Genomic DNA, 12581 nt, shown 5'->3' on the forward strand with positions numbered 1-12581 from the left:
GTAATTTGGCCAGCTTGTAAACACTGAAGAAAACACACTTATTATCTTGTAATGGACAATTAGGGAAGACAAAGTTGTAAACAGTCACTTCTTTTAATATTTGTTCTCAGCATATGGGCAATGCAGGAAAGGTCACACTTCCTGATGGTGGGCATTCCCAAAACTGTCTTTATTAAAAAAAAATAGACCTCTTCAAAGGATATTAAGAGCGAACCGCATTGTGTGGAACTAAATTTACATAAAGTTGATTGACAAGACTAAATGAAAGAATTCTCTTGTCATCATCACCACTGTTATGATCTAGCCAAAAAGTGACAGAGGCGATCACATACACTGGCAATCAGACTGTTCTACTTCTGCTTTCCAGTAATATCAGAACCTGGCACAATTAAGGAATGAATGATGCCGAAAAACAATGCCACTGTCACCGTTGCCTTTCATTCAGCTTCAGCAGCACTGCTGAAATAAATATGCAGTGCTGTAAATCCCTCCAGTGACACTTGTACTACCTGTAAAAGGTGTTTTTTTGTGTTCCCACCAATGCTTTAAAAACTGCCCTGTAGTATAAAGAGGGCAGATTCCACAGACATGCACAGAACCACTTTTATTTAAAAGAAGTTCACTACAAAATCAACCGGTCATTCATTGTTACACAACATCAAACAAATGTGCTGTCATCCTTTGTTACAATACAACATATTTTACTGTACAAATTCACACGGAAGCAAGCTCCCCAGTTAGTGGCATGTAGGGACCACAGCTGCCTGTACCTAACCAGCACATCTCCTACATTTACCAAAGGGTTTGAACGATGGGAAAAATTTAAGTTTGGAGTTCAGATAAAATCAGACTTTGGGAGAAATGGGCTGGATTTTCCCATGAGCTTTGGGATTCTGACTGGGAACAAAGGGGGGGAACCAAGCCTGCACTTACTGGCAGCATGCCTGACAATGCAAGCTTCTCAGAGGTGGCCTCCTAATTGGCTGCCTCCGTGCTCGCCGTCCTATTAAGGACAGTGGGCGAGCTCTCGATGGCCACCAGTAATCAGAGGGCTGGCAGCTCTGGAGCCTCAGCAGTCCCACTGGGATAGGTGGGTGCTGCTGAGGCAGGTTGGGGACGGTGAGGGTGCCTCAACATGGGGGCACCTTTGGAGGCATATACTAAAGTTAAAATTATTAGGGGTGAAGCTGTTAGGCTCCTTGAAGTGGAGGTGAAACCCCTCTGGGCGCGTTGGTTGAGCTGTGGGTCAGCCTTTCCTGCCGATGGCCCCCTCTTTAGGGCATGGAGGCTCTGCTTCCATTTGTCCCCCCTATGGCCTGCCACTGGGAGACCACCTCCATAGAGATGACGGCCTCCACATGCTGCGCAGGGGGGGGGCCGCTCTGTTGGCACGCCCGCAAAATTGGACCCAATTGGGTCTGTAATCAGCTTAATTAGCTGCCTGCCTCCCTGGGCAGCCAATCCGAGTCCCTGCCTGCGCTGGGAATCTTCCTGGGCAGCAGGAATGCATCAGGCAGTCATCCCGATACAGCTCTTTTCACTGGCCCCTCCTGCCTTCAAGCCTGCCATCATGGGGTTGGGAAAATTCAGCCCAAGATTTCATCATTCTGTTCACCCCCCCCCCCCCCCCACCCCACCCCACCACCACCCCCATACTCTTACAATGAAATCATAGGTTCCCTGGTTATACTTCAGGGCATTTGCATACCATAAGCACTATAACACAGCATGGAAGCTCATGGTACGAGAGAGATCATCTTGCCCTTCCTTTCACAGACAGCGCATTGCCCCATTATTTTAAGGACCTCACCTGCTTAATCTTCTGAGTTAAGAATATGAGAAAAGTCAGAGAAGTGAAACGGTCATTCAAGCTCGTTCCAGGTATACCGATTATGGCATTTAGTTATATTTTAATTAGTCTCAGTGTTTTGTTTCTATTATTGTGCTTGGTAGATTATTCCAAACATTTCTCACTATTTAAATAAGGAACGTTCCCCCCAATATCCCCTTGGGGCATTTTGGCCAGAATTTTATGTTGGGCAGGAGGCCAAGCCCACCAGCCGAAAAGTCAGGGGTGATCTCACCTCCACCAGGCCTGAGGAGCCACGGTGGGACTTTTCGCTCCCCAGGCCCTTCATTAGCCTTGGGCGGGACTTCCACCTGCTTCAGGCTGGAAGTCCCGCCTAATGGAGCAGCCGGCTGGCAGCCCTTAGTTCCAGCAGCGCCAGCAGGAGCGGCGGCCACTGCTGGGACTACACCCAGCCATTGCAAGCAAGATGAAGGCCGGCCCCGGAACCAAGGTATGTTTTTGCGGCCTCACTGGGGATAACTGGCCGGGCCCTGGCGAGGCGAGGGGGCGTCGGTTGGGGAGGGTGGGGGTGGGAAGTGTTGTGCGGTGGGGGCGGTTGGGGCTTCGCGAGCAGCTGGCCCTCCCAGGAGCACAGGGTGCCCAATCAGGAGGGCTCCCCCCACCCCCCAGCCTACAAGCAGGCACTTTTGGGGCCTTTACCGTCTCACCGTCACAGGTACAATACCCGCGGCGGTGGGAGGAGGCCCTTAAATGGCAGTTAATTGGCCTCTTAAGGGCCTTGATTGGCCTGGCGTGGGTGGGCCATTTCTCACTGCCGCTGCCCCGCCTAAAATAGCAGCGGGGAGGGAAGCTATCGGGAATGCCACCCCCCCACCTCCCACTCTATTTTACAGACACCCACCCCCCGCCACCAGTCCACTCGTTGGGGGGGGGGGGGGGGGTGGGGGGCGGGGGGAATAAAATTCTGGCCTTTTTTATGTTGAAGGCGCTATATTAATAGAAGTTGTTGTTAATATCTATTCTAAATTCACTTTTCACCCATTTCCATTTCTGGTCAAGGGTCCTAATTCCTTTGAAGCAATAATCCCAGTTTATCTGAACCATTTAATATACTCATGAGGTCTATCCAAACCTTTTTCAAGTTCGTAAAATCTCTAATCCCTCCTACCTCATTCACTTTACACTTGGGATCAATCTTATTGCTCTTTTCTGCATGCTCGCTAATGGAAGTCACAGCTTCTTCTTAACCACCTTATCAACCTGTCCTGAATGTCCACAGATCCCTGAAGGTAGCATGACAGGTCGATAAGGTGGTTAAGAAGGCATATGGAATCCTTTCCTTTATTAGCCGAGGTATAGAATACTAGAATACACGAGCAGGGAGGTTCTGCTGGAACTGTATAACTCATTGGTCAGGCCACAACTTGAGTACTGTGTGCAGTTCTGGTCACCTCATTACAGAAAGGATGTATTTGCACCAGACTGGTACAGAGCAGATTTATGTGGATGTTGCCAGGACTGGAAAAATGCAGCTATGTGGAAAGATTGGATAGGTTGGGATTGTTCTCCTTGGAACAGAGAAGGCTGAGGGCAGATCTGATTGAAATGTACAAAATTTTGAGGGGCCTGGATAGAGTGGAGGTGAAGAGTCTATTCAATTTAGCAGAGAGGTCAGTGACGAGGGTGCATAGATTTAAAGTGATTGGTAGGAAAATTACAGGGGAGATGAGGAAAAGCTTTTTCACCCAGAGGGTGGTGATGGTCTGGAACTCACTGCCTGAAAGGGTAGTTGAGGCAGAGACACTCAACTTATTCAAAAGGAGTCTGGACATACACCTCAAGTGCCATAAGCTGCAGGGCTACGGACCAGACGCTGGAAGACGGGATTAGAATAGGTGGATCGTTTTTCGGCCGCACAAACACGATGGCGCAAGTGGCCTCTTTCTGTGCCTTAAAAGTACTATGATTGTATGATTCTAATCAAAACTGAGACTAATTTGCAGATCGGAAAAATGTTGGGATTTCCCCACTGTGTTTTGAATGTTGAAGTCAAACACTTTGCCTTGCTCTTAATACACAAAAGGACTAGAATTACTTTAATCTGAACAAGTAATACATGGATCATGCTGTCTGGCTCCCTAACAATTCAACAGCCCATTCTCCAGGAGATCTGTCCTTCTCCCACCTTACATCACTTTAACACGTGTACCCACCTTACAGCGGTCAATTTCTGACATCCACTCTTGATAGAGTTTTTCATAATATGCCTCCAATTTACCCATGTATTGAATATGTAGCGAATCTAGAAAGAATAGATATTTAAACATATTATTAAAGGGCATTAGTGAGACCACATCTGGAGCACTGTGTACAGTTTTAGTCTCCTTACTTAAGAAAAGATAAAATTACATTTGAAGCAGTTCACAGAAGGTTCACTGGACTGATTCCTGGAATGAAGGGGTTTCTTATGAGAAAAGGTTGAATAGGTTGGGCCTATACCCATTGGAGGTTAGAAGAATGAGAGGTATCTTCTTGAATTTTTTTTATTCGTTCGTGGGATGTGGGCATCGCTGGCTAGGACAGCATTTATTGCCCATTCCTAATTGCCATTGAGAAGGTGGTGGTGAGCTGCCTTCTTGAACCACTGCAGTCCTTGGGGTGCAGGTACACCAACAGTGCTGTTAAGAAGGGAGTACCAGGATCTTGACCCAGCGACAGTGAAGGAATGGCGATATAGTTCCAAGTCAGGATGGTGTGTGGCTTGCAGGGGAACTTGCAGCTGGTGGTGTTCCCATGCATCTGCTGCCCTTGTCCTTCTAGGTGCAAGAGGTCATGGGTTTGGAAGGTGCTGCCGAAGGAGCCTTGGTGAGTTGCTGCAGTGCATCTTGTAGATGGTACACACTGCTGCCACTGTGTGTCAGTGGTGAAGGGAGTGAATGTTGAAGGTGGTGGATGGGGTGCCAATCAAGTGGGCTGCTTTGTCCTGGATTGTGTCAAGTTTCTTGAGTGTTGTTGGAGCTGCACCCATCCAGGCAAGTGGGGAGAGTATTCCATCACACTCCTGACTTGTGCCTTGTAGATGGTGGACAAGCACTGGGGAGACAGGAGGTCAGTTACTCACTGCAGAATTCCTAGCCTCTGAACTGCTTTTGTACCCACAGCATTTTTGTGGCTGGTCCAGTTCAATTTCTGGTCAATGGTATCCCCCAGATGTTGATAGTGGGGAATTCAGTGATGGTCATGCCATTGAACGTCAAGGGGAGATGGTTAGATTCTCTCTTGTTTGAGATGATTATTGCCTGGCACTTGTGTGGCATGAATGTTACTTGCCCCTTATCAGCCCAAGCCTGGATGTTGTACGGGTCTTGCTGCATCTGGACATGAGCCAATTCAGTATCTGAGGAGTCACAAATGGTGCTGAACATTGTGCAATCATCAGCAAACATCCCCACTTCTGCCCTTATGATGGCGGGAAGGTCATTGATGAAGCAGCTGAAGATGGTTGGGCCTAGGACACTACCCTGGGGAACTGCTGCAGTGATGTTCTGGGATTGAGATGATTGACCTGCAACAACCATAACCATCTTCCTTTGTGCTCGGTATGACTCCAACCAGTGGAGAGATTTCCCCCTTGATTCCCATTGACTTCAGCTTTGCTAAGGCTCCATGATGCCATAGTCAAATGCTGCCTTGCTGTCAAGGTCAGTAACTCTCACCTCACTTATTCTCATTATTACTCACTTTTATATATATACAAAATAGTGCTCCTGTTCCTATGATATTTTTAGAATGCACAGATACAATCCATCCAGACCATGGGTTTTATCTACCCTAAGCTTGACTAACTTATCAATTATCTCTCGCTCCCCTTTCTACCTTAAATGCCTTGATATCTTTTTTGATCACTTCTTTTTATGCCATGCCCACCCTGTTACTCTCCCTGATAAATACTGAGATAAAGTAATTATTTAGTTTTTCTGTCATGTTATTTTCATTACCTGTGGGTTTATCTTGTGTATGTATCTCTTAGTTGCCCTATCCCTATCCTGATTTTGCTATTGTTGTTTATGTGTCTGTACAATACTTTGCTATTTCTTTTTTATTCCTTGATAATCTAATTTCCTAGTTCCTCTTTGCTTTCCTGATTGTTTTTTGCCATCTAACTTCTTCATATCCCCTTTTATCACCCTCTTCTTTATTGTCTATGTACTTAGTGTAAGATTTTCTTTTCCTTTTCAGTTTTGCCCTTATCTCTTTATTCATTTATGGTGTTTCATCATTGTTTGGTTTTTTTTTCTCAAGCAGAATATATTTCTCCTGAACTCTATTTATTACCTAAGTATATTCCACTGCTGTTCTATTTCTTCATTTGTCAATACATTTTTTCAGTTTGTCTTCTCTAGTTCCATTCCCATCCCTTCAAAATTAGCTTTTGCCCCCAATGTATTTAGTTTAGTTTAGAGATACAGCACTGAAACAGGCCCTTCAGCCCACCGAGTCTGTGCCGACCATCAACCACCCATTTATACTAATCCTACACTAATTCCATATTCCTACCACATCCCCACCTGTCCCTATATTTCCCTACCACCTACCTATACTAGGAGCAATTTATAATGGCCAATTTACCTATCAACCTGCAAGTCTTTGGCATGTGGGAGGAAACCGGAGCACCCGGAGGAAACCCACGCAGACACAGGGAGAACTTGCAAACTCCACACAGGCAGTACCCAGAATTAAACCGGGTCACTGGAGCTGTGAAGCTGCGGTGCTAACACTGCACCACTGTGCTTATTTTTGTTTTTGTCTTACATATATCCTTCTCAAACATTATCTTCAACCTTAGTGTGTTATGATCACTATTGCCTAAATGTACCCCTGTGCTTGCTTCTCTTATCCGCTCTGGTTCATTTCCCAATACTACATCCAGTAATTCCTCTCTTATATAAAAGCAAAATACTGCAGATGCTGAAAATCTGAAATAAAAGCAAGAAATGCTGGAAATACTCAGCAGGTCTGTCAGCATCTGTGGAGAGAGAAGCAGAGTTAACGTTTCAGGAGAGTGAAGAAGGGTCACTGACCTGAAACGTTGGCTGGAATTTTACCGTTAAGAATCGGGTCCCATCGGGGTCGTGCAGAAGGATAAAATGGCGCATGAAGACGTCGGGCCGGATCCCCAGCGTCATTACGCGATGACGCAATTTAACCAGCGTGGGAAGTCGGGCGCGATGAGTTTGCGCTCGCCGCACGACCAACATTAATTGAGAATTACTTAAGGTAATTCAGAATCCAATTGACAGAGATTTTACGCTACATATCTGATTTTACGGCCGTAATTGGGTCGTGGGGCGTGTTGGGAACCCGGTAGGTTCAAAAGGGCGGCAGGCATTCATTCATGAGGGAGTTGGAGGTAAAAATTAATTTATTGACCTTTATTCATGCTGATGTTATTTGTGTGTCTGAACAAGGGTTGTAACGTGCAGGTTGTGCAGAAGGTTTAATCTGAATGATATGCACTGCTGATAGGGACCCATATAATATTAGTTATTGCCTGAAGGAAGTACCTGAAGTGAGCCAGTCACAAAAGCTGGAAGCTATTACCTGTGGTCAAAGCATTTATTCTGCTGTTCAACAATGGGAATTGTTCACTCTGGAGGTGGATCATCAGATGAGGAGGACAGTGAATCAATGAGTGACACAAGTACAAATGGTCAGGAGAATGTACAGCAAGCTGCACCATTGCATCCTCGTGCTGTTGGAGGGACAGTAGTTCGCAGAGTCACCCGGGAGCGACCAAATGTCAGGAGACGTACCTACCCAGTAGTAAGCGCAGACCGAACGCGTCTGAACTACCTGCAGCTGTCAGAACACCAGTGCAGAAGAAGACTGCGGCTGTCACGGGAGACTGTCACATCTCTGAGATGCTGGCAGTGGATGTTGCATTAATCTGTCTTGGTGGCCATCCAATGCCAGTCGCTCTAAAGGTCATAGTAGCTCTTAACTTCTATGCGTCTGGCTCCTTCCAAGCCTCAGCTGCAGACTTGTGCGGTGTCTCACAATCAGCAGCGCACCATTGCATAAAGGTTGTGACTGATGTATTGTTTCAACGTGCTGACCATTTCATCACGTTCAAGACGGACAACACCATTCAGGCTGAGAGAACCAGAGGTTTCAGCATTATATCCGGCTTCCCAATGGTACAGGGCGTGATAGACTGTACTCATGTGGCCCTTAGAGCACCAGCTGGACAGTCGGGGGCATTCATGAACCGCAAGGGATTCCATTCAATGAACATGTGTTAACTTCTAACCTACTAAAAGGAAATAAAGCCCACTTCTGTCGCATATGCTTACCCATCTCCATATTTAAGGCTCGTATAGAGTCATACCAGGCAGATAATGAGGCTTTATTGAAGTCTAAAGGCTTCATGTCTCTGCATAAACCATAAATAAACTAATGACAAACAGAACTGTATATTCCAAATAAATACAAAATAAGTTATGCTCAAAGTGCAAAATAAATGAACCACAGACTTAGTACAAGATTAGCTGCACATTTGTTTCTCATGTTTTATCTATTGATGTAGTACTAGGAAATTAACAACCAAACTGAGCTTCAAACACCATAGCCTATCCTGACCCTTCATCACCTCAACAATGTTTTCTGCCTCCACCCCAATTCATACCCCACCACTGTGCAAACCCTTAATCACACTTTTTGTGGCAGTTTGATACACCTGAGTAGCTTGCTAGGCCATTTCTGAGGGCAGTTAAGAGTCAACCACATTGCTGTGGGTCTGGAGTCACATTTAGGACAGGCAAGGATAACAGATTTCCTCCCCTGAAGGACATTAGTGAACCAGATGAGTTTTTAATGACAACCAGTCATTTCATGATTATTAGCAAGAATAGACTTTTAGTCCAAACTTATTAATTGAATTTAAATCCCCCCACCCACTGCTGCCATGATAGGATTTGAACTCATATCTCCAGAATATTCATCCGAGCCTCTGGATTACTAGTTCAAGAACATTACCACTATGCCACTGTCCCCAAGGGTAATTAGGGATGGGCAATAAATGCTGGCTTTATCAGCGACATTCACATCCAAAGAACGAATATAAAAAGTCATTTTTTTTCCTCCAGACTTCCCTAACACCTTCTTCGCTAGCCCCCATTGCTTACCCCACCCAATACATTGAATTCAAAATTCTTGTTCTCATTTCCAAATCCCTCCTGGACCTTCTCTTGATTCATTTATTCAGCCTATTCCAGCCCTGTATTCTACTTGTGTTCTTCAGTAGTCCAACATTGGCCTCTTATGCATCTCCCCTTCCATGTTCCATCATCAGTGACAGAACCTTCAGAGTTGTTGTCCCCAATCTCTGGAATTCTCTTTGTAAATCCCCTCAACTTCACTATCTTTCTCCTAGGCTTTAGAAAGTTTACTCAAAATCCACCTCTTTCAGCCGTCTTTCCTAACTGTTCAATTATCACTCATCATTCGTTTTTCCTCTAAGGAACACTTGATGTCTACTAAATTAAAATCCCAACATAAATACAAGTTGTTGTTCTTCCAAGTAAATTACATTGGAGTAATGAATAGTTCAGATGCTATCATTAGCTGAAAGATTACAATCACATTGTTAACTTAAAGCAGTGGTACTCATAAAACACCCCAAATGCCATTTGTAGCACCTTTTCCATTACCCACGTCCTTTAGCCTCCATTCATTGCCTCTATCTTCTTACAGGCTGTTGAAAGAGCTGGTATCTCTTTTCCTGCTCGCAACAAGATGAGGCAAGAGATTGCTATGATGAGGCATGATACCGACAGGATTATCCTCACTTCTGTGCAGCAAGTCAAAGGGCCCTGCTAGATTGGGACTATTTAATAGAATTTTTTGCACTAAAGTTTTATTTTCTTTTTGGAAGGAATAACGTCCAGTATCCACTTGGCAAACGCCCACAGCAAAATGATTAAAATCAAGAGCACACCACATGAAGAACTGTGATCACTCACTGAAATCTAATCGTTCCATGGTGCAGAGTATTGGACCATTCCTGAAAGTTGCCACGAGGAAGATGTTGCTTTAATCAACTGTCTTTGAACATCATTTACCTATTACTCATAATGTGCGATCGATTGTGATTTAAAAATATATACCAGGTATTCAAGTTGCAGCCGTAGCTCAGTTGAGTCAAAAGGCCATGTGATTCAACTCCCACTCCAGAGACTAGAGCACAAAACCTAGGTTGCCACTCCTGCGCAGCACTTAGGGAATGCTGCATTGTTGGAGGTACCACATTTCAGATAAGAACTAAAGCTCTGAGAGTAGATTTAAAAGATCCAATAGCACTATTTGAAGCAGAGCAAGGGAGTTTTCATGGTGTATTGGCCATGATTCAGTGGGTTAGCTCTCTAACCTCTGACTGAGAAGGCTGTGGGTTCAAGACCCCCTCCAAGATTGAGGAAGTGCTATACTGTTGGAGGTGCCATCTTTTGGATGAGAGATTAAACCGAGACCCTGTCAGTCCTCTCAGGTGGACGCAAAAGATTATATGGCACTTTTCAAAGAAGAGCAGGTGAGTTCTCCCCGGTGTCCTGAACAATATTTATCCCTCAATCAACATCACAAAAACAGATTATCTGGTCATTATCACATTGCTGTTTGTGGGAGTTTGCTGTGCATAATTTGGGTGCTGTGTTTCCTACATTACAACAGTGATATACTTCAAAAAGTACTTCATTGACTGTAAAGCACTTTGGGAATCTGGTGGTCATGAAAGGTGCTATATAAAGGCAATTCTTTCTTAATATTTATTGCTCAACCAACACCATTAAAAATAGATTATCTCCTCATTTATATCATTATGGCTTTTGGAAGTTTGCTGTGTGTAAATTGGCCTGAACACTTCCCTATAATTGTTATGAACACTGGACTTTGTAATATGATTATATTTTAAATAGAAGGTGGAAGGAAGATACCCCACCACCATCGGAAATGCGCCCCTACCAAAAGGGATAAAAACGTCTAGATCATCCTATCTAAATCAATACCACCATTGTTCCCCACTCTGCACCCGCAGGATAAAGTTTTTTCCCAGATTGGAATAGAGTTTTACTGATGGCAAAAAGAAAAATTGCTAATCTTGGAATTCTGAAATAATACCAAGAAAATGCTGGAAATGTACAACAGGTCTACAAGCATCTGAAAGAGATAAGTTAATATTTCAGCTGTGACCCTTCATCAGAAATGTTGTTTCTTAAACTTACGTAATATCCTCAAGACGCCGGATCCGTTTGTTGTTTAGTTTTTGCTGTTCTTTCAACAATAAATCCTTCTCCGTTGCTAATCCAGCATTCCAATCCTTTGCCAAAAAACCTCTGTGAAAGGAACAAACAAAGCAAAAAGCCAAATTTATTTACAAAAAATTCAATTTATTCCCTACAGTCAAAGATATGATGGCAATGTGGTAATTAATATTCAATATTGAAAGCTAATTCATGTTACCTAAAACTATACCAATTCTTGCAATGATATTGGTGGTCAACATTAGCGACAGGATTTTCAGGTCCTGATCAGGGCAGAAACAGAGGCAGACGGGGGGACGAAAATACCAGCTTTGGCCACCGTGTCTGTTTCCCGTCACCGTTCCCAGCGCCAGCATGTTCCCCCAGGGTGGGGGGAGGGGGCCCCGGGAACTTGCCCGATACAGCAATAATTCGATAAAAGAACTCATTAAGAGCTCGTTGAGGGTCAAGTTCAGATTTTGGTGGGGACACACGGGCTGTGTGCTGTGTTTGGGGCAGACCAGGTGCATGGAGGCAGACAGCAGGGAGCCAATCATGGCTAGCCCAGGGAATTAGCTAGGCTCCCTGAAAGGCAGAACAGCACAGAAGGGGACTTGGGCAAGTTGTGGGGAGACTGGTCAGTAAGCACTCAGGCAGTGTAGGGGGCCATTACCCTGCTGCCTCGCAAGGGCATAAGAGGAGGGGGAATGGCTTCCAAACACAATTGGGAGGTCACCTGAGTGCGAGGAAGGAAGCAGTTGGCAATCAGAGCACAACTCTCAGATTTCTGATCCATTGGCATTGAGGAGCAACACCCACCGCAGGAAGGATAGAGCCCCCAGGCATCAGAAAGGCAGAGGAGAGGCACGAGGGGCAGGAAGGAGGCCGAGGCCATACCCTCAGCATTGGATCTACCATCAAAGACAGAGCTACCTTCAGATAACTGAGAACCAGTGCTGCAGGAGACTGTGACTCGCCAGGCAGATGGTCACAGAAACTTGTGCCCTCGTTGCCAAGGACCTCAGACCTCACAGCACTGCTCGCCATGCTAGTAGCTGTCAAAGTCACTGAGCCCTTGAACATCTTCACCTCTGGCTCCTTCCAAGGAGCAGCTGCAGACCTTGGTGGCATCTCACAAGTGGCTGCACACCACAGCATCTCACAGCTCACTGATGCGCTTTATTCGAAAGCCAGACAGTACATTCAATTCCAGACAGATGGGGCCTCACAGGCACAGAGGGGAGTGGGTTTCGCCCCCGTTGCTGGAATTCCCCAGATGCAGGGTATCATCAATTGCACCCATGTGGCCATCAAGGCACCAACAGGGCACCCAATGAGATCAACAGGGAGGGCTTCCACTCCCTCAGCATTCAACTGGTCTGCAACCACAACAAGAGCTTCCTGTATGTGTGCACTTGCTTTCCTGGCAGCTGCCATGATTCCTTCATCCTCCGTCAGTACAGGCTGTCGCAGCTCTT

The 12581-nt window shown here is 45.3% G+C and overlaps 1 protein-coding gene across 4 annotated transcripts in view; it reads right to left on the reverse strand.

Moving 5' to 3' along the window:
- The window catches only part of ccdc180 (coiled-coil domain containing 180), a 148840-nt gene that overhangs the window by 106176 nt on the left and 30083 nt on the right, over window positions 1-12581 (reverse strand). For all 4 annotated transcript variants that reach the window (XM_068012253.1, XM_068012255.1, XM_068012254.1 and 1 more), the window contains 3 exons: window positions 11086-11196; window positions 8164-8243; window positions 4024-4112 (listed from right to left, as the gene is read on the reverse strand). In XM_068012253.1, the coding sequence (XP_067868354.1) occupies window positions 4024-4112; window positions 8164-8243; window positions 11086-11196 (280 nt within the window). The remainder of the gene's footprint in view (window positions 1-4023; window positions 4113-8163; window positions 8244-11085; window positions 11197-12581) is intronic.

This window comes from Heterodontus francisci, chromosome 32 (assembly GCF_036365525.1).
Source record: "Heterodontus francisci isolate sHetFra1 chromosome 32, sHetFra1.hap1, whole genome shotgun sequence".
Classification (NCBI taxonomy): Eukaryota; Metazoa; Chordata; class Chondrichthyes; order Heterodontiformes; family Heterodontidae; genus Heterodontus; species Heterodontus francisci.